This window comes from Stegodyphus dumicola, chromosome 11 (assembly GCF_044657685.1).
Source record: "Stegodyphus dumicola isolate Sdum_Otavi_A_Nest chromosome 11, ASM4465768v1".
NCBI lineage: Eukaryota > Metazoa > Arthropoda > Arachnida > Araneae > Eresidae > Stegodyphus > Stegodyphus dumicola.
The window spans coordinates 82,148,104-82,171,908 of NC_140778.1; the positions used below are offsets into that span (position 1 = coordinate 82,148,104).

General features: G+C 30.4%; 1 protein-coding gene across 4 annotated transcripts in view; it reads right to left on the bottom strand.

Annotated features, from left to right (window-relative positions):
* Positions 1 to 23,805, bottom strand: part of Pms2 (mismatch repair endonuclease PMS2) — a 111,120-nt gene that overhangs the window by 74,561 nt on the left and 12,754 nt on the right. For 3 of the 4 annotated variants that reach the window (XM_085826899.1, XM_085826901.1, XM_085826902.1), the window contains exons 3-9: positions 21,987 to 22,073; positions 18,531 to 18,633; positions 17,607 to 17,709; positions 8,546 to 8,715; positions 7,993 to 8,071; positions 3,118 to 3,215; positions 1,693 to 1,792 (exon numbers count right to left, since the gene is read on the bottom strand). In XM_085826899.1, coding sequence (XP_085683025.1) covers positions 1,693 to 1,792; positions 3,118 to 3,215; positions 7,993 to 8,071; positions 8,546 to 8,715; positions 17,607 to 17,709; positions 18,531 to 18,633; positions 21,987 to 22,073 — 740 coding nt within the window. The remainder of the gene's footprint in view (positions 1 to 1,692; positions 1,793 to 3,117; positions 3,216 to 7,992; positions 8,072 to 8,545; positions 8,716 to 17,606; positions 17,710 to 18,530; positions 18,634 to 21,986; positions 22,074 to 23,805) is intronic. The other variant, XM_085826903.1, reaches the window with a different exon arrangement.

Consider the following 23,805-nt stretch of genomic DNA (forward strand, 5'->3'; position numbering starts at 1 on the left):
CCACAATTTTTTTTTTTTTTTTTTTTGGTGTGCTTTATGCATGCGCATTTGGTTTTTCCTTCCATAATAAGGCGAGTGGAGATTTTGGCTTAAAAATTCCGATTCTTAATTTCACTTAGGCACTAAATAAAATACATCGTTATGAAAAAACAATCATGTAAGCATAAATTTGTGAGATTAATAATTTGGCTCCGCAGCTGACTGTCCGCTTGGCATTACATCTCAAACCGAAACATTCACCTATTTTATATCCCTGACGCCGACCTAAAAAGTTATTTTAATAATTTAGTATATTTTGCTTTCATCACCACATGTTTAGCAATACATGACAGTTTCAGTAATAACTCATGCTGTATGAATAGTAAGAGTATGGCAACCTTTTCTGCTAACGTTATGCTTGGCGATGATAACAGATTTTTAAATGCTCTAAGAAATGTTGACGTGAAAAAATTCAACAAAAATTTCTTTTCATATGCTAAAAATAGATTTTGTTAATGAAACTCATAGGCCAAAAGATTACATTTAGTGCTATTTTAATTAAGAGTAACTGATATGTTATTCACCACAAACTCAGAAGCGGGAAGAATTTAGGGAAGACACTGGATGGCAAAGCACTGGGATCCAAAGTTTAGGCACAGCGAAAATTTAGAACTTAGGAAGGCACTTTGAAGCAGAATTTAGAGACTGCACCAGGCTGTATCTAGCGTCGGCCCTAGATAAAGCCTTATGTATATGTGGGAATTTATTTATTCAGGACTCAGATTAGTTTTAAGCATGTGCAAGAAATAAATGTACTCTTAGTACTAAATAACTAAACTAATACAATTCAGGCTTAATTCAGTACGCAATAGGAGCAAGACAAAATTTAGAGAAACAACTTGGCTTTCGTTATCAATCTTGTGATGCACAGCCAATAATGTATAACGGATGCTATTAAGCTAGGCTAAAATTATCTTAACTGATTCTAAGGCATTTCAGTTAATGTAGCAGACTGTGCTGCCCCTTAATCTTCTAATTTGATCCAGCTTATTATTTTTTGCAGACTGTTATTATTACGGCAAGTTTATAAAAATTAAGCTTGAACATTCGATTATGTTGAAAAGAGTTTCTAATTCTGGAGCTGCCAAAGAATCTACAAAGCGAAACCATGTTTCGATGTCCATTAAACAAAAAGTGAATTTTTTTTTTTTGCAAATTTTGATACCCTTTAGAACATAATTGTTCTTTATTTCATAAATTACGATTTCATATTTTTAATTGTATAATTTCTGCATGCCATCTTACCAGATTTAAATTGATGATCTATTATCTGGAACCAAAGTCCCGATGAGTGCAGATTTCGGACTTTGTACTGTATTTCATCAATAACCCAGTTTAATAAAATTAAGGAAAGGTTTGCTATAAAATTTCTGAAATTAAGTGTATTCAGCTAATAACATAATATACAGATATACTTAAACAATTTACAAAGTTATCCAGATATTCATTTCCTTAAAATTTAAATATTATTGAATAAAAAGTTCTTCAGATAATTATTTTACTTATTACCAGATGGGTAATTTACCCATAAGCCAAATATAGAAAAATTTAAACCAACAAAATCAAAATATCTTCCACAATGTAATATGTAGATAAATGCCTTCTTTCAAATTCAGACTCTGATAATATAGAAAAATAAAACTGAAGAAATACCTTTGGTAAATCACAAGGCCTGCCATTGATAAAGAAGAACTGCCTGTCAGTTGTACTTCTACCTTCACCATGAGTGCTGTTAGAAATATAACCTTCCAACCTAAAAAATATAATATTTATTATATTTCTGAAATCAGTTCATATAAATAGAAATCATAGTTCATATCAATCGTTTGAAATTATATGTTCATATTAATCATCTCAAATTATAGTTTGTATCAATAATCTGAAAATCATTCACATCAATCATAGAAATTAGTGAGAAATATTTGTTTGTTACTTGAATTAGTTCACAAAATTAAGTAATTTTTCCCCCATTTCTTTTCTGAACAAAAAATATCAGATTTTGACAGTAGTTCAGAAAAGAAGAATACAAATTAGAAATTAATCTAAGATATTGCAAATTTTTTTCGTTATTTTACACTCAGAAAATTTCTCACACTTTGCTCATACTTCTTAAAATAAGCTTAAGAAATTATTTAGTGAAAGATTGTATTTTTTATTAAAAACATAAAATTCCTTTGCATAACAATAGATAACAATGATAAAGTATAGTGATAAATAATTCATTCATCTTTTAATCCAAATTTTTCATTTTCATTTTTACAAGAAAAAGTCCACTTAAGAGGGGGGGGAGGAAGAAAGAGGGTTTTATTTTGGATTATTTCTTAAGATTGACGTTAATTACTTAAAGGCCAATAATTTAAGAATTGAAAAGAATGTTAGTTTCTGCAGAGTTAAGACAAGAACCTAACACTTGGAAACAAATTATAGTCATAGAATTTTCCAGATATGAGAGCTACAGAGGTGCTGGGGTACTAGTTATTTTTGTTGAGTGGTTGGTTACTTATTCTGAGTACCAATTGTTGTGGAGCTAACTTACAGCAAAAGTCTAATCAATGTATTTTGGGTTTTATGATGAATACTATTTGGCTGTTTTTCATAACAGGGCTCCAAAGCAGTTGCTACATTTTTAATAATATTCTACAGAAAGTTTATAGATTCTATTTTTTTATTACATGAACAAAATAATGCATCAATAGTTGAAAATATAGGTGCAATAAAAAGACATTTATCACCATTTTTGGAACCAAACACAGCTCTTAGTTTTATAAAACTGAAATTAACATGTACACACACATACATAGAACTAAAGGGTGGTTCCCACTGGGGTTTATCTGAGCTAACGGAGTAAGTTCCATGTGTCGACTAGCTCTGCTGTGCCTGCAGTTCAGTTTTTTCAACTAGCTGCCTATGGGAAAAAAACTAGTTTTAGAGAAGGGTTAGCTACGTCAGTTGTGTTCGTTAGATAAACCCCAATGGGAGCAGCCCTTAGCTGTAAATACCAAATCCAAATAAACTGATCTGTTCACAATGAAATATTACAGAAAATAATATATAAAACTTGCTTTTCCAAAGACTCACTTAAATATGCTTTTGTCCATATCAGAAACAGGAAGGAAATACTCTTCTAAAATTTCTTTAGAAGGCAAATGTTGCACAACTTCCATCAAGCTACTCATCTATATAATAGTTTTTAAAAATAATTAATAACAATTAAATATCTCACCAGTATGGTCACTAGGGTAATATATATTTGTAATCATTTTTGCAGAAAGAATATTAAAAATGTAAAAGTACATATAAAACTTAAGAAATGAGAAACTATTCAAAAGTTAAAATTTAAAAAAAAAAAAAAAATTAATGCATCTATCTATTCTTAATAAAGTAAAAGTATTAACCGTAAAGAAAAATAAAGTATAATAAGCCCATCTTATCCTGCATTTTAGGATAAAAAAATTATTTTCATTTTCTGAATTTTTGAAAATTACATAACACAATATAGTTGTAATGGTCATTCAAAGTATCTGACTCCAAATACAGCAGCTCTTCAGTCACTAAGTAGCCAGCCAATTACCTTCTGCAGCTCTGTCACTACAGCAAGTACAAGAAAATTAAGCATTTATAAAGTACACTCTTTTCAAATCACCAAGAAAAATCGAAACACCAAAAACCAAGAAGGATTTTAGCGATCGTAATGAAATTTGGTAAGCAAAAACATCTTGATCGAACATGCACATGGTCAAAGTTTCAAGGCAAATCAACAGGAATTGCGATCATAGTGCGCATTTCTAGTGCACAATTTGCAAAGTATAAAACCAATAACTGAGGCAGAAAATTTATCCTTTTTTCTTGCTGTCATTCTAATTCTGTAAAGAAGCAACTAAAGATGCCATTATGACGATATCGAAGACTTTACAGACAACTAAAGGACTTCGAAAATGGTCGCATTGTAGGGTTGCATGAGGCTGGGTAGTCATACCGAGCAAGCGGCTGGGTAGTCATACCAAAGATTTTGGCAGCAATGGTTGCTACAAGGAAACTGCTGACGAAATGAAGGTTCTGGAAGGCCAAGGATCACAAATGTGAGGCAAGCTAGGATGATTGTTTCCCAGGCCCGAATCGCCCCAGTGGTATCATTGTCGACTATTCAAGGCACTACAGCCATGTGTATACATCCCATTGTACCGTCCACCAACTCACGGCGCTTGTCTGAGGCGGGGTAACGCTCACAGATGCCTTTAAGCCGTTTGCCTTTGAACCGAGCCCACAGGATCCGCGGAGTTGTCTGGAGTGGTTTCGTAGCCGATTACCATGGCTACCATCAAATTGGCATCGTATAGTGTTCAGCGATGAATCCTGCTTCACTCTTGAAGCAGATGACCACAGTGTTCATGTCTGGAAAGAACAGCGTCAGCAGACCCAATGAGCCTTTGTTTTACCAAGGCATACACCCATAACCCCTGGTGTGAAGGTGCTATTTCTTATGACAGCAGGCCATCTTTAGTCATCCTTTGTACATCTTTAACAGGTCAATGATATGTTAATACCATCCTGAGGCCAGCTGCATTAGCCTTCATAGTACATCATACTGGGGTCATTTTTCAACAAGATAATGCCAGGCCACATACTGCTCACGTATCTCTGGACTGTGTTCGTGCGGTTGATACTCTTCCTTGGCCAGCAAGGTCACCAGACCTTTCACGAATCTAGCATGTCTGGGAATGCCTATTTTTAAACCACTTGATCTTGTATTTGTTATTGTACAATATACGTTAAATATTTTTTACTACATATTCAAGTATAAAAGAACAACAGTTAGATACCATTAGATAAATTATAACCTATTTTTACATGCTGAACAGCCTCTATTTTCTTTTCCTTCATTCCAAAATGATACAAATTTAAATATTTTAAATTGGCCATTAAGCAAAATTCATTATAAGAAATATGAAACATGGAGATGTTGCACACAAGAAAATATGGAAGAAATACTGAAATATTATTCACATTACATATTTTTACATGGTTTCTTGCTAAATTATTAGGCGTTTTGCTTAAAATCTTACATTTTACTACCATTAATAATGCATGGGTACATAAATTTTAATATTTTATTTGTGGTCTATTATATTAGCAATGATGATAATAATTTTTTCATATCAGAAACATATCAAAAACTTCAAAAATAATATTTTTACCTAGCAAAATGTATATAAAACTTGAGTTGTCTCACTTTATTGCAAAATAGTTTTGTAAAGAATATTTATTACTAACAGTTTTGAATTTTTTAAATTAATAGTAACCTTATTTTCATTCAATGCTGCTAAAATATTTGGTAGATTTAACAAATCATTATTACTTAAAATGGATGAATAAAACTGCATTTTACCCTGCCCCCTTTCCCCCCCCCCAAAAGGGCAGCTGAACTAATGATCATCTGAAAGCTAAAAACAAATCCGTGCACAGTTCAGTTCTCATAGCTATAGATTCAGTACTCACAATTTCAGTTATTTACAGTTTACTGAAGTTTGAAAGAAACTTTTAAATTATAGGCATCAACAGTTTATAATTTTTAAAAGTGTGAGCTAAGAAAGAACAGACTGTTATGTCGTAACAAACACCAGATTCAAAGCACCCAGTATTTTCTGCCCTTCAATCCTGCCCATGAACATAAATCTGCATGTGAATTAGGGCTGCAGCTGTTTAAGCAGTACTCTGATGAAAATGCAGTTCCTCTGTCATGTTTTAAAATCATTCATGATAATCATATAGTACAGTATTTTTTTACTGCTCTGTTAGTTTCTAAGGATTACTATAAAATGACAGAATTCATTACCTGATATATGAGAAATGAAAGCACACTTTTTATGTACAATTCAGCTTACTGTAATATTTATTACTACTTTATATCATAAAGGTAATATTTTACTCCATCTAATTTCTGTATATTGCCAGACTATAATATTATATATGGCATTTAATACACCTTGCAGTTCTGTGCAAGATATTACGGGGGAAAAAATGTAGAAAGGATAGAAGAATGCATAATACATTGAATTACTACATCAGAAATAGAAAGAGAACTTCAACATATCTACATTCAAAATAGGAAATTGTAAAACAAAATTTTAATTATACAGATTCAAAATGTATAAACTGAGGTGTGAACCCCCCCCCCAAAAAAAAAACTATTAGCTAAAGTGGTTTTATTAGCAAAACAATCTGCCTTAGCCTCAACCTGAACTCGCAGCATGCATGATTAAGAAACCCCTTAAATAATTTACAAAAATGTCTAAAAAAGAAATATTCACATTTTTTAAAATTAAAACGTAATCTTATAATATGTGGTGACTGAAAAAGTCAAAATTTTGTGACAAAAAGAAAAAAAAAAAAAAAAGTTCACTGTGATTAGACTATTCCTAAAATTTAACATTCTCCTTCCATAACGATGGAGGTCTGTGATTAATAGCAACAACTGAGATTACCTAAACATAATGGAAGAAACAATGAAAATTGAAGTTTTTTTTTTTAAGTCCAAAGGGGCTTTGTTCTGAAGGATTATTGTTTTCATTTTGCGTTCAATCATTATAAATGTCCGTTTCACTTTTCAAACTGCTGCCCCCCAAATGTTGGACTCCTGTATTATATTTAAAGAAATTAAATAATAAAAAATCTGCATAAATGTAGGTATATTTCTTGCATTGTGATAAAACAACGGTACCTAGAACCATTGAATTTTGAACGACGTAATCCTCCTACGAATATGGGCATGACGAAGATCAAATTTGAAATTTGTTTTATTATTGATTTCATATTTGTAAAACTTTTACAAATTTTTTAGTAAGAAACTCAGCGATTTAAAAATGAGCAATGGCAACACTCTACGGAGGGAAAAAAAAAACTTTTTATCTCCAGTGTGCGGAACTGTGTATCGAAAATTCTAAGGATATGCTCATTTCAAAATTATTTTGCGACATTACTATTGAACTGAATTAAGTGCAAAGAACATGATATTTAATAAATAAAGGTAACACACAAAGTGTTAAAAAAACACCTCTTTGAACGCAATTAAAAATCTGAAACCTTTCAGATTTTTTTTTTTTTTTTTTCTTTAAACCAAGATTTTGAAAGAATGCTTCTGCAAATCAGTAATGACGTACAGAATATAAAAATCTCATTTTTAAGCAGAATGGAATATTCTGTTGTGAAACCCACAATACGCAGAAGTTTCCAGCCTAAGAAAATGTCACTATATTGAGAAATTCTGTAATTTCAACTCTGTCATAAAAGTTCACACACACACACACACACACACACATACACACACACACACACACACACACACACACACACACAAAAAAAAAAAAAAAAAAAAAAAAAAAAAAAAAAAAAAAGAAAAAAAACCTCCTTACAACTTTTCTTACAGAAAGGAAACTGGTAAAGATTCTTATTAATTTATCTCTATATTCCACTGATCAAAAGAAAAATTTTAAAAAAATCATATAAAGTATATGCTTTTCATGCAAAAGAACTACAGACTGCTAAAGAAGGGCATATAAGCTACACCTACTTTTATTTTATAAAATTAATAAACTGAAGTATTTATGTACCTTCTGCCTTGCAATCCTGCCCATCCATTAATGTAATTATAAATAACTTTAAGTAAATCATATAAGTAATTGAATTTTAATTAACATATCCTACCAAAAACTAAAAAATTCTGAACTTTTCCCTATAGATTTAATAGTGCAGGAAGGTTTAATACTATTGAGATACCACACATTTATTAATATATAAACCATCATTGATATAATAAATACATACTGAAAAACTGATAAGCTCTACATACTTTTTATGAAGTTCGCCATTTCATACATAATTCCAGAACAATATGCATAATAAAAAATATACCTCTCCACAAAAAGATATTAAAGATTTAAGTATGTTAAAACTTACTTGTTTAGCACCAAATATGCAGATGATATTATCTTTGAAATTTTGAGAGTTATTTGTAGATAAAACTACATTTTTCTTCCTGAAATAATGTAAATTATAGAATAATTAATACATGAAATATTAGGAATTTCAACATTTTCAAGTGGTTCTACTAAAATTTTAAAAGCAGCAGCAGAAAATAATAAACCTAGTTATATGAGTAGAGTACTCAATTTTACAATGCAAATAAAGAGATTTAAAGACATAGATAACCAGTTCATAACATGGTAACTAGATACTACAGTACTTGAAATACAAATTATTATTAAGAGACTAAATATATACAATAACAGTTTTACATAGCAACAATAAGTACCTTAAAAAGTATTGTTAGAATTATCCTTAAAACCTGAGATAGTATGTAAGTGTAGAATGATGAAAAAAAAAAAATTTTTTTTTACCTTAAACAATAATATATGCATTTTGTCATTCAAAACAAAAGCTTATTCTAATGTATACAAGAAATGATATAAAAATATAATTAACTATTATAACAAACACCTATATAACTTACCCTTTATCTGTAATATTTGTACATGAAATGCGCTTATTTGTACTAATAAGACAATATGCTGTCAAAAGTTGTAACATTTTAAAATATTCTCGGCGAATATTTCTTAAAAATTCTTTATGCCGAACTGGTAGAGTATAGAACAAATTCTTTAATGTGACAGTAGTACCTGCCTAAAAGAAATAATTAAAAATAATAATGGGCAAGTTAAAGAACATTTGTATACAATCTTGATAATAATATGATAATGATAATAAATAAAATAAAAATTTACCATGCTAAGAAACAAATATGAAAATTGCAAATACTGATATCTTTATGTTTATTCTTAGCAATAAAACCCCAGATAATCTGATTATAAAATGCTATTTGAATAACACTACCCCAAAATAATTAACTCAGCCTGAAATCAATGGTTTGTATTAAACTATTAAAATTTTAGGTATAATATTTGTTAGAGAATAATAAATTACTCCATTATATCTGCATGCAGGGTTCATAGCCCCATTTTAGTTAAAAAAAATAAGCACCTACAAGCACTTTTCAAGCACATTTTAAGAAAAAAAATAAGCACTTGTCTAATTACATTATACACAACTGCATAACCTTAAAAATTAGACTTGTAATTTAAAATATGAGAAATGCAGTATTTATTAAGAGAGAATAAGCATTACCTCAACCAAGGAAAATATTTTTTTTTTTTTTTTTTTTTTTTTTTAATTTTAAATAACAGTTCAATTTACAGAACTAGTTTACAATGAGAGGGGAAAAAAACTATGCAGAACTAAACTATATTACAAGATTTAATGATGAAATTTCAGTTCAAAATAGAGGAAATAAATAATAATAAGGCATATTTATTGTATTCGCTTGGAACCTAATAATAAATACAATTTATTTTTCCACTCATATTGATATTTAAATCTAAATTCTGAACATTTTATAAATTTTCATTGTATATCAGTTTTCTCTTAACAGGTATTGCAAGCAAAGTAATTTAAGTAAAAAAGAGGAACATTTCTGAAATCAGAAGACAGAAATTTGCTTCATGCACTCATCCTTTAACAGTAAAAGCTTAACCCCTTGGGTACGGATTTATTTGAGAAAATATTTGCATGTGAAACGGATATAATTTTTGGTTGCAATTCATCAATAGCTACTTCACTATCAGGAGTATAAAGGTAACAAAATGTATTACTTATTTAATCTGCTATATTTCTAATCTTTCTTATTCTGTCATCTTTATTTTCCTTTTCATTATCCGTAAAATGTAGAAAGCTTGAAATATCAAAAAACCTATCGCGTGCCACAGTGCTGGCAAAAATTGGGGTATTTATTGCATATCGTTTTGACCAATACATATGCATTTTCGGCTTCTTCATTCGCGACATCAAGATGCATAATACAATATAAGCTTTCGTTTCATCAGAACTTGCAGGAAACCACCTTTGGTTTTTTTTTTTTTTTTTGTTTTGTTTTGTTACACAACCTTCTTTTTCTATCCCTTGTCTGGCATATCTATTCGTCTCTTCTACTATAGTGTCCCAAAAATCTTCATCCAAGACTTCTTTCAAAACATCTAAAGGCGCAGGATTACCACCTAGTCTACGCAGGCAAGGATTAATTTCAGATATTTCAAAAAAACTTTTTATATCGGCTACATTTTCTTCTTCTTCCCAAGTCCATTCCTCTGATACTGGTTCACGAGAAGATTCACTGTAACTGCTCGATAGACGTCTTGTGCGTTTTCAAAACCTTGATATTATATTACAATTGTCATCATTTTCTAGTTCAATATCGTCTTCATCACCTTCGCTTTGTATTTCATTGTAATTGTCGATTTCAGGATCACTAAACAATTCTTCTTTAGATTTCTCAAAGTCACTTTCGCTATCACTATCATAAAATATATTCCTTGTTTTTGACATAATGGGGCTGTGTATCGCAAATAATGTTCACTGAAATACTGTAATTGCCCCTTCTATTATGACTGATACAAGCTACAATGAAATGAACAGAATTATGCCTAACCTCAAATAACGTTTTAGACACGTCATCCGCTCCTAGAGAAAACAAGTGAATGATGTCTCTCAGACGTCAAATGTACCCAAGAGTTTAATTTTTGGTTTGACGTCTTAGACACGTCATCCGCTCCTAGGGCGAAAAAGTGAATGACGTGTCTCAGACGTCAAATGTACCCAAGGGGTTAACTAACCTGCATACTTGGAAATTGGCGAATATTCGGACAGTCGAGCATAACTTGAAAAAGAGCAGCGGGGAGGGGGGGGGTAGACTGTACCCGCTCTTTAAATTTTTCCACTAAATAAATGCTTTTGACATTTCAATATGTGCTTCATATAAAAATAAACCAATGGAACTGAAAAATATTCTGCTTAGCAAGCACAGTAAAACTCTTTTAAGTGTTCATAAACAAATCTCGGACAGAACATCAAAATTAATTATCTCTTCAAAATATAGCAAACGTTATTGCGCAATACGTGCGCTGTAATTCTTCCCTACGTGATGTTATGCAATCGAAATCAACAGCTGCCGGTATTGGGAGAATAAAGAACTAAATAACTGGGGTTTTTTTCATTCTAATTTTCAACAGACGGCGTTAAATTTCTGGAATAGAATCATTCTTCGCTTGGGTTGGTAGACAGCAGAACTTTTAGTCCTATTCAATCCAGATTGGAAAGTGACAAAAGAAAGTCCATTGCTTGTTTTGCAGTGAACTGTAACAGTTTCAATATTCGAGATTTTGCGGAGAAAGGGGAGAACCTCCCAATCTTCGTACTGTATAATGTATTGGCCAAAAAAATGAAATTATTTTGACTATTCAATTACTTTCCCTTTATTTAAGCCATTCCGAATATTATTCCTTAGAAAACTAATCTCTGTTAAAACACAACCATTTTTTAAAGTTTACTATACTTCAGCAGTTACTGCAACTGTGTTATTATAAACATTCATACATATGCTCATAATATAAGCATAACGATCATAATAAACACAAATATGAACTGACCAAGCGGAACGAGAATGCAAATTATTAAGATCTTGATAGAAATTCAAACGTGTGTAATATTTGGGTGGGAGGAAAAGAATGCCGAATATTCCTGAATGCTTTCGCAAATCTTTGACCAATAGAATGACGGGCACCTGTCTGTACTCTTCGTGCACACCAAAGGTTATGTTAATGCAGAGAAAGGGTAAAAGCTATTTCCGGGAGTAAGATTCATCATCTGACATTATACAACATCATCTGACAATCTATGATTAGGAAGAAAATTTGTTTATTTAGTTTTGGCTTTGGTACAGGGAAAAATAGCGCGTTCATTAAAAAAAAAAAAAAAAAAAAAAAAAAAAAACACTAAAAACAAAAAAAATAAGGGCTTTAAAGAAAAAGTAAGCACCTATAAGGGCTTTATATTTTATTTTCAAATATAAGGACTTATAAGCACTTATAAGGACCGCTACGAACCCTGGCATGTTATTAGCCTATATGTATTTTTTTATTACAAATAGAAGATCTATTCTCAAAATTAATAAAACTGTAAAACAATATGAAATTTATGTTGGCAATAATGATATACAATAGATACTTGTAAATTATAATTTCTTTCGACAATAAAATCAAAATTAAACATTTTATGCATATGATCTCATTTTAATGATATCCTCTCTAAGTAGATGAGAAAAGCACCTTCATGATTATCAGTAAAGTTCACAAATAACTTATACATACAATAAATATGAAGATAAAATAAATGCATATTAGTGATAACTCAAAAACATTTCAAAATTTAAAAAAAAAAAAAATCTTAAATAAAAAATTCCTTATTTTAAACAAATAAACCTCTGAATATGTATTTTGAAATATCCAGTTAAAAGGCCTTTCAAGTTTAATGCATTTGATCTCTATCCTAAAATAATAATTTTAACATGTTGTATTAATACACCAAAAAAGATTTCTACTTCTCTGCCAAAGTTTGCAAAAAATAAACATTTTAATTGTTTTGCTGTTAATAAGCTATTACTCATGATATTAAGTATTACTTTGACTTCCTAAATTAAGAAATTGATGCTCTATTTATTGAATTCTAGTTTAATAATCTGTGCTATGTTTTCCAGATATTCTGTTATGTTTGAATAGGGCTTAATTACAGTATCATGTCATATAACAATAAAAATAAAATATTCATACACTTTCATATAAACACATACAGTCAAAAGTCTTTAATCCGAACTCGTCGAGACTTCGGCGATTCCGGATTATCGATTTTTCCGGATTGTAGATCATCAGTTTAAATGTAGTAAGATGGCATGCAAAAATTATAAAATTAAAAATATGAAACCATAATTTATGAAATAAAGAGCAATTATGATCTAAAGGGTATCAAAATTTACAAAAAAAAAAAAAAAAAAAAAAAAAAAAGCTTAATATTTATTTGTTTACTTTATTAAACATTTCTTTCAATGCGCGCATGCGTAAAGCATACATTACGCATAGTCGAAATTAGAAAATTGCAACCAGAAAACTATTTTATTTGTATTCGTGATATTTATAATGACAAGGAGTTTGATTTAAATCATATCAAAGACGGAGTACATTGAGATGAAATACTACATTTAGTAAGGAATTATAAGCCGAATAAACTAAACACATCTGCCCTGAAGATAAGGATAGTGCTGACAGATCAACTTCCAGTTCACTGCATGCCGCGACGCCCCCCCCCCCCGTGCAGAGCAGCCTGAGATTGATAAACAGATTTCGGAATGGTTAGAGAAACAAAAGATATGCCTTTATCCATTTTTTTCAGCAATTCCACTTTTTGTTTGATGGACATCGAAACATGCTTTCCCTTTGTAGATCCGTTTGCAGCTCCAGCATCGGAAATTCTATTTGACATAATCAAAAGTTCCAATTTCTTTTTTAAAAATTGCTCTAACAGTCTGCAAAAAATAATAAGCCGGATCCAATTCGAGGATTAAGGAACAATGCAATCTGCAACATTAACTGAAATAGATAATTAGATAATTTTAGCTTAGCTTATACCGTCCCTTATACATTAAACGCACATGCGTAAACCTATTATGCGCATGCCCAGAAAATTTGTAGCTTTGAGGTCCAGATTATAGATCATTCCAGATTATGGGTGTCCGGATTAATGACTTTTGACTGTATTACATTTTAATTTTACAAATATATTAATTTTCACTAGATAAGAATGATGTTTATTTTCAGTATATTGATTTCATTAATAATTTCAGCTTTCAGTCATACAGTCTTCACCACAATTTATAAATTTTCAGTTTAGAAGATACAATTTACACTCTTTTGCCAAAAAAATTAAAGCACCATGAAGGAAGTGGTTGTATTCGGTAAAAGTGAATATGTGTAAAGCTCATACACAGATAATAAAATGATTAGAAAATCAGGCCATTGCATGTGTTCAAGGCTCACAACTACACACTGAATGTTCAAATTAGTAGTTGGTTGAATCGGAATTCGTCGAGGCATGGAATGGTAAAGGTTTCTAATGTCATCCTACGACACATTCTGCCAGGCATTCATCAGTTGTCGCTCCAGATCTGCGATATTTTGTAGTGCCCCAATCTGGCGGCCTACTAAGTCCCAGACATGCTCGAGTGGTGAAAGGTCTGGTGGCCTAGCTGGCCAAGGATGTGTATCCACCACACGGAGACAATATGAGATATGTGAATGGTATGTGGCCTGGTGTTATCTTGTTGGAAAATGGCCCCAGGATGATGTACTATGAAGGGTAATGCAACCGGCCTCAGGATGGTATCAACATATCGTTGAGCTGTTAAAGATGTACAGAGGATGTTCTGTTGTCATAAGAAATTGTGCACCACACCTTCAAACCAGGAGTTATGGCCGTAAGCCTTGGTAAAACAAATGGCGATTGGGTTCGCTGGCGCCATTCTCTCCAAACAAGAACACGGTGGTCATCTGCTTCAAGAGTGAAGCAGGATTCATTGCTGAACACTATATGATATGCCAGTCTGATGGCAGCCATGATGATCGGCTGCAACACCACTCCAGACGATGTTGTGGGGTCAATGGCAAACATCTTAAAGACCTCTGTGAGCGTAACTCTGCCTCAGACAAGCACCGTAAGATGGTGGACTGTACAACGGGAGGTATAGACGTGGCTGTAGTGAGTTGAATAGTCGACACAGGCCTGGTGAACAATCATCTTATCTTGCTTTGCATTTGTGCTCCTTGGCCTTCCAGGGCCTTCATTTCATTCGCAATTTTTTGGTAGTAACCATTGCTGCCAACATCTTTGCACAGTAGTGTCTATGTGCTGCAGGTGACAGCCTATTGCTCGGCATGACCACCCAGCTTCACACAACTCTACAATGTGACTACTTTCGAAGTCATTTAGTTGTCTGTAAGGTCTTCGATATTGTCGTAATGGCATCTTTAGTTGCTTCTTTACAGAATTACAATGGCAGTAACAAAAAAAGATAAATTTTCTGCTTCTGTTACTGGTTTTATACTTTGCAAACTATGCACTAGAAATGTGCACTATGATCACAATTCCTGTTCGTTTGCCTTTAAACTTTGTTCATTTGCATGCTCGATCAAGATGTTTTTGCATACCAAATTTTGCCATGATCGCAAAAGTCCTTCTTGGTGCTTCAATTTTTTTTTTTTTCAAAAGCGTGTATATATATATATATATATATATATTATATATATATATATATTATGTATATGCATTATGTATATATATATATATATATACATAATGCAAAATAAAATTTTTAAACAAATCTGACATGGACATCACGACTTTCATGTATGGACTAGTAAGTTATGCACATACTTTTTTGTTGCATTTCATTTAAATATATTTATTGAATTTCATTACAAATATATTTCTCATTTAATTAATTCAGTTCTCACTTCACAGCAAGGCCAAAAACATCTAAAAACTCAATAATCTTCATTAAAATGTGTAAACTACAGAAAAACATAGAACACCAAATACATTTAGAAACAGTTCGGAAAAAAATCTTTACAGTTAAAATTAGAGTTTCTATGCAAAAAAGAAGCAATTTGGCCAGAGGCTAGGAAGACAGATTTTTCAGCACACTAAATTGAAAGTTTACTTTTGGTCCCACTCAGAAAAAAGAAAGTAAAGTTGGTGCCAAACTGATTTACTTCACTATTCTACTAAGAATGTAAACAAATGGTGGCTTCGTTAGGCTTAGTGCCACTTAAACAACTTTTAAATTGTTGGTAATTCTACATCTATTGCATGCAGATTAACTAAAGGCATAAAAACCTTAAGTGAAACATAAGAACATAATTCAATCACTTTTAAAGTAAAAAATGCACAAATTACCAACATGTAAGAATAAAACCTGAGCTCACCGAGCCAGGTAACAGGATATATATATATAGCAGTCATTAGTCAAATGTAATGATTAAAAAATATTTGTACTGATACACTTGATATTCAAAATGAGATACTAATACTAATTCAAGTACTTAAAAATAATTTGGTGCCAGAAAAATTTATTAATTACTGGCTTAAGAAAGCAGGAGTTAAATACTCTGTTTAAATCTGTTAACTAATAGGGTTATGATAATTTATTCCTGAACCTTCAAAATGCGGAATAAGTTGGATAGCTGTTAGTTAAAGATTTGAAAATTTTCTAAATAATTTTTGCATATAATGTAAATTACAAAAATTGTTTTCTGGCATTTTATTCTGTTACTAATTAATGGGCCTACTTCATGTTTCTCTCAATCTGGTAAACTGGCCTTTACCAGCGAAGATACCTCTTTCTTTACATTTTTTCAAACCATCACCAAAACAAAAAAAAAAAAAAAAAAAAAAAATTTCATCAGTTTAATTTAAAAAATTTTACTAAAAATTTAGTCTCTAATGCTGACTTTAACAGTAAGATTATCTCGCCAATTTAAAGCTACCATAAATGAAACAGAAAACAACACTTCACCAATCACTTATTACAACAACCTTATTACATTCCATCACTGAATATATTTACATTTCCAGCCATTTCGTTTTAAATTTTGCAGACAAGTAAGTTAATTTTAATTTTCTTCCTGGCGTTGTTCCTAAACTTGTATATAAATAGCTGCTTTTAAGTTAATGTATTAATATAAAAGAATACATAAATTTTGATTTTACTTTTGATTTTGAAATTAACATTTCAATATAAAAGAATGTATAAATTTTGTTTTTACTTTTGATTTTGAGTTTGATTACCTAAGAATATTTTAATCTAAAATAATATATTCTTTTTACTTTTGATTCTGAAATTAATGTTTTGATATACAATAATTAATATCTTCTTTTGTATACATTAATTTGTACAAATTTCGACAGATTTTATTGTTTTTATGATACTTTGGAATATTTTTTCTAAAATAAGGATCTCATCTAATTTAGTTCTTAACGAATACCTTAAATTAAGAAGACTCTTTTTACTTATTTTTATTTTAGATTTTGTTTATGATAAATTTTTTTTTGGCTTAAGTACACTAATTTCTTTCTAATAATTAAGTATTGTTCATAGCTTATGATCTAATTCTAACAAAATAACTAATTTTATCCTCATTTGAAAAAATATGAAACACTCTCAATTTAGTTATTGTTAATTGACAGTAGATTGGTTTGTTCCCCTTGACAAGTCAATTAATCTGCGATCAATAACAATAGCTACTTTTCAGGACTTTGGATTTTGAATCTAATACTTGGAATTTTTACGGTTAAAGGATTTTTTCTATTGAGATTTTAAATACTTTTTGCTACAATAGAAATCTAAATAAATTTAGAAACTGACTTATAATGCTACTTAAATTGCTTACAAAATTTTTTTCTAATAATTCACAGCTTTAATTAAATTTCTTTTTTTATTGGCATTTCCATAATTTTAAACAGGTAAATAGCAGAAATTTTTGAAAACGATCAAAATTATGTTTAATGTGAGTTTACATGAACTAGTTCACTATAAAAAAATAAGAAATAAAACATGAAATCAAAATGATGCTAAGTACCTGACGAGCAGTAGGTGAAGATTTTATTAGATTTCCATCATGATCAAAGGTTAAAACAGAACCTATCGAAGCATCACAGTGACATGTTGTAATTTCTAAATCACTAAATAGAGAACAAAAATACATTAAGATTTTAATATAAACTACAAAAGCAAAAAAGTTTAAATGACTGATATAAATTTTGTGCTTTTTAAGGAAGACTTATAAACTCATAAAAAGAGACCCTTTTCTGCATTTCCAGATTATAACTTAACATTGCTATTAAAAAAAAATGTTTTACTACTATTATTTGAAAAAATAATGAAAACTTTGACTATATTTGTGGAATAAAAAGTTTACAAATAGCCATTATCTTTTTAAGTAATTTCTTTTAAATAACATGAATTTTTATGAAATGACTGCTAACAATTCTTCAAAAACAATACAAGAACTTATAATAAACTATGTTTAAAAAATTCAATAAAAATGTAAACAAAACTAACAAAACATTTTAATAATAATATATAAACATTATTACAATATTAAAGATAATTATAATTATTATAAAATTAAGTGCAATTTTGATTATTATAATAAATACTAAAATAATAAATTTCAATAAATTAACACTGTATTCAAGCAAGAAAATTGTGAGGAATTTTCTGGTCTTAAAAACAAATTGTCTTTCTTTATCTAATTACAACATTTAGAACATATAATTTATTTTGAAAAAAAAAAATTATTAAACAAAATTCTTTTTGATGAGAGCATTGCACCTAAATATATAAATTATAAAATGTAAACACACAAATTCACAAAAGTTTTATGCATTCTTGGTTTAAGAATTTATATGTTTCCCTTTTAATTAATTTGTAATCATTTGCAAACAACATGTTGAAAAAATGCTTAAAAATTAATTAATAATTTGAGAGAAAAAATATATACCTAAGAGCACAAAGTGAACTCAAAGCTTCCCCACGAAATCCAAACGTAGATACAAATGGTAAATCAGAAAAATCTTCAATTTTAGAGGTATGATGTTTCAATGCTAAAAAAAGTATACAAAAAATAAGAAAATCAAAGTTTATAATTTATATACTATTTAAATTGATATCATCTCAATGATTTTTACTATTTATTTTACATTAAATTTTATTTCTGGTAAGATTTTGCTAATTATTGCCGTTTTATTTGGTACTTTCTGATTATCCACACTCCCCTGAAAAGCAATAAGGCAATACATTATGCTGCCAAAATAGACCACCCACAATGCTGGCAAAATATACTAGAGTGGCAACCCAGGTATGTGCATGCAAACACAGCAGACAAGTAGAAATTCCTGCCTTCAAATTTGATGGTCATTATTGTCTGTTTTATATGTATCAAAAGTGTTATTTTTTTAAAAAAAATGGTAATGGGATTGCGGAGTTTGTTAGCCTTTGAAAAAGAAAGTACAGTCAAAAGTCTAATCCGGACTTGTCGGGACTCTGGCGATTCCGGATTATCGGATTGTTTAAACTGATGATTATATATCATCAGTTTAAATGTGGTAAGATGGCATGCAGAAATTATAAAATTAAAAATATGAAACCGTAATTTATGAAATAAAGAGCAATTATGATCTAAAGGGTATCAACATTTACAAAAAAAAAAAAAAAAAAAAAAAAAGCTTTATATTTATTTGCTTACTTTATTAAACATTTCTTTCAACATGTGCATGCGTAAACCATACATTACGCATAGTCGAAATTAGAAAATTGCAACCAGAAACTATTTGATGTGTATTCGTGATATTTATAATGACGAGGAATTTGATTTAAATCATATCAAAGACAGAGTACATGGAGATGAAATACTACATTTAGTAAGGAATTATAAGCCGAATAAAATAAAAACATCTGCCCTGAAGATGAGGATAGTGCTGACAGATCAACTTCCAGCTCACTGCGCGTCGCAACGTCCCCCCCCCCCAGAGCAGCGTGAAATTGATAAACAGATTTCGGAATGGTTCGAGAAACAAACTTTATCCATTTTTTGCAGCAATTCCACTTTTTGCTTGATGGACATTGAAACATGCTTTCGCTTTGTAGATCCTTTGGCAGCTCCAGAATCGGAAATTCTTTTTTACATAATCGAAAGTTCAAGCTTACTTTTATAAAATTGCTCTAACAGTCTGCATAAAATAATAAGCCGGATCCAATTAGAAGATTAAGGAACAACACAATCTGCAACATTAACTGAAATAGATAATTAGATAATTTTAGCTTAGCTTATACCATCCGTTATACATTCAATGCGTATGCGTAAACATATTATGTGCAAGCGTAAATGCATTATGCGTTTACACATGTGCAGAAAGTTTGTAGCTTTGAGGTCCAGATTATAGATCATTCCGGATCATGGACATCTGGACTTTTGACTGTATTACATTTTTTCAGAAATATGGTGTTTTGCTAAAATAGCAGAGAATGCAAAAATTCGCATTCCAGGAAGTTGTGGTAAACATTTTATGGGTCAACATTTACGTAACAGGGGTAAACTTGTGCAATTCGGTATTTTTTTAAAAGTAAAAACTTATTACTGTGTATGTGGGAAAGTAACAGCATGCAAAATTCCAAATTTGTGCATATGTCTGATGTTTGTAAGCAAAAAATGTCTTAGTGCAGTGCTATTTTCAAAATAGTTATTGCCTTTCGTGTAGAGTACAAAGTCCAAGATCTGGACTTGTCAGGACTTCGATTTGCATTTCCAGATTTGTGATATTTCCCGATATTAGGTCAGAAATTTAAATCTAATTAAGATGATATGTACAAAGTTTTAAATTAAAAATATAAAATATTAATTTATGAAAAAATAAAGCATTTATGATCTTAAGAAAAACAAAATTTACCAAGAAAAACCCTTAGTATTTTTTGTTTGCTTTATTAAACATTTATTTCAATCTAAGTTGCTTCATTTTTGGTGCTAATGGTTTCCCTTTAATTCTATACATAGATGTAATTTCTTATTAAGTAACAAAGCTCCATGTTTAAGTCCTGCAACTGCCGTATCAAAAATTTCCACTAAACTGTTAAATGAAACTTTTTCATTCTCAACAAACTTTCTGCCACTTTCTTCACTATCTGTAGTAATATTTTTTGGATTTAGAATCATACTACACATTTGGTCACTCATAGCTAATTGATGATTGGGACACTGCCATTGCAATGAACAATTTCTATTATATCATCATTATTCATTATCACATTCAACATTTCTTTACAAATTTCATTCATTAGAAAATTTCACTTGTTGTTTGTGATATCTGAAAACCTTCAAATTGCGGCACTCATCATAAAGCTTAGCTAATGTTCGCTATATACTATTGGCGATGTATCATGAGATAGGTCAATAAGGATATGTTGTTCCGGGAAATTTTGTTTTGCTTCTATCACACACTACGAGAAAGTTAAATCTGACTTAGTTATTTATTTATTATACTTGTGCCTATTTGATGCACATGTTTAAGCTTATCTGTCTCTCAAATAAAGGGTTGGCACCGATATTGTGTGACTTGGTGCAATCTCTGCATGTCCTAAATTCTGCTGCCAAGCACCTTCCTGAATTCTAAGAATTTTGCATACCAATGCCTTCTCTAAATTCTAAAGATTTTTTTTTTCCTTAATTTTGTTCAGTGCTTCTTACAAAATCTATTTTTTGCTTATAGGAAGATATTTCTGTTGAATTTCTTGTTGTCAACAAACTCAATACTTCACAGTGCATTTGAAGCCTGTAATCATCGACAAACATAATGTCTACATAAAAGGTGCCCATGCTCTTTGGTATCTAGTTACTGATTAAAAAAATGTTTAGATATCATTGTTTGAATCATTTATCAAGCTGCCGTGCACTGATAGTCATGGGGTGTGAAAGCACAAAATAATAAATAATGCTTTGCCAAATTGGCATCAAGGTTATAAATTATTCCATACATGTAATAATATATGATTGCTTCTTCAATATGGACATAATTTACTTAGTGACAAAGTGGAATTAAAAACAGGACTCCATACATTATTTACGTGAAAAAATACCAAATGCACATGCATAAAACATATTAAAACAAATTCCTTAAGGTTGCTGGTGGTCCAACTGTCTCGATTTTAGATCATTCTGGATATTAGACATCCAGATTTCAGACTTCATACCGCATTAACTCGGTGAAAAATTAGTCACCAATGAACTGCTGACTTTTTGATTGAGGGTGTGGATAATCAAAAGAGCACATTTAATGCTTTAAATTGTGAAAATTTGTTATCTAGAAATCTGAAATGCATTTCTAATAGAAAAATATTTTCATCTCATAATAATGGCGATTGAATATTGTTTTAAGCATACAAATGTATTTTGAAAATTACTCACTTAAATTCTGAAAGTCTGATTTTTTAACACCTTTGCCATTATCAATAACTTCAATAAATTCACTTCCATATTCTTTTAATTTCACATCTGAGGGAAAAATGTGGAACACAGTTTATTAACACAAAATGTAATTCATTCAGAACAGATTAATGCAGCATATATATATTAAAAATCAAAATGAGAAATTCACCATTTTACCTGAAGATATATAATAACGATCATTTTTATCTTTGATTGCAAGTATCAGTTTCAATGCTTTTAATGTTCAAAAAAATGCATAAATGAAATAACTATTAATGGCCAGACAGTAAATTACAGATTCCATAATTTAAAACTAGACAGAGGTTTTTAACAATAAAATCAGAGGTAAAATATAGACATTATATTTTATATAACAGCATTTAAAAAAAATACTTACAAAAATTTCATATGACAGTCACAGACCTTGAAGAACTATTAACCATTGTTTGTAATTTGATCTTGATTTTATACAGGGAAATCTTTTCTGCTTTAACTTGCATAGCAATATCTGCAGTTTTTCTGAGAATTTTCTTAGTATGTGATTTCATGACTTTGTTGTTTTCCCTGTAGAATTTTGGCTTTCCCATCTCCATGTTTGAGCATACAATGTTAAGATTTGCTGGAGGAAATCATCTTTTCTCAGCGAAACCCAGGATTTTGATGGAATTTCTCTGGATAATTTACACAACCCTTATAGGAAGTTGGGTGAGGACCTTCACTGCATTTTGTGCATCTTTTTTATTCAGTTTTTTAAATATCATATTGATGTGAGAAAAGGCTCTTTACAGCACTTTACACCATTGTTACAATTACCAAAAGAAGTAAATAATGCCCAAGATTTAAATATAATTAAGTTCAGTTATTAAATTTGTTCATTATTCTTTTCCATGACACATTAATAATTTTAAATGATAAATCACTTAGCAAAATATCATGGTTCTGATTCTTCTCTTGAATCACATATTTATAACTAATTATTTTATTAACAAAAATATAAAAACAATGAAATGTAATAACAAAAGTATTTAACTTCTCAGTATAAAAATAATCTGTAATTTTTTGCTGGTCTGATGGCAATTACAGGAAAATTTTGTCCAAAAATTGAAAAGATTTCATCACTTTTGATTTTCTGGTTTACATGAATAAACACTTATTAATGACATGCATTGCAGCCTCAGTATCAGCTGTGATAAGGAGTTAATGACACACATTGCAACCTCAACATTAACTGTGGAAGGGAGTTAACTTTCCGTGCAGTGTGTTTCCTCAACATTTTCAGAACCATCAATGCCGGAGTTAACAACATGCATCGCAATCTCAGCAACAACTGTGACAGGGAGTTAACTTTTCATGCAGTGTGTTTCCTCAATATTTTCAGAACCATCAATGTCAGAATTTCTTATTTTAATTTCTGTCACAATACTTTCATGACTTCGATTCTTGGATGTAACAACATGATTATTATATGATTGATAAAACTCCATATTACATTCTGAAAATACTGAATACCCCCTCTTTTTTATTCCTAGCCACTCAGAAATTGATAAATCCTTGTTTACAACTGTCTCTTCAACATGCTTTGCCAAACCAGCACACTGAAAACAGTTTTAGATGGTTTGTTCTGTAAGAAATTGGCTAGACTTTTCTACTATTAACATTACATTAAGAAGTGAAATGTTATAATTGATGCGATTGTAGTACTTCTTCAAAATACTTAAAATAAGCTGCTTCCTAAAATGACATTTCAAGCTCCCGATCATGCCTTGTTTCATAGGTTGCAGAACTGAAGTTGTATTCA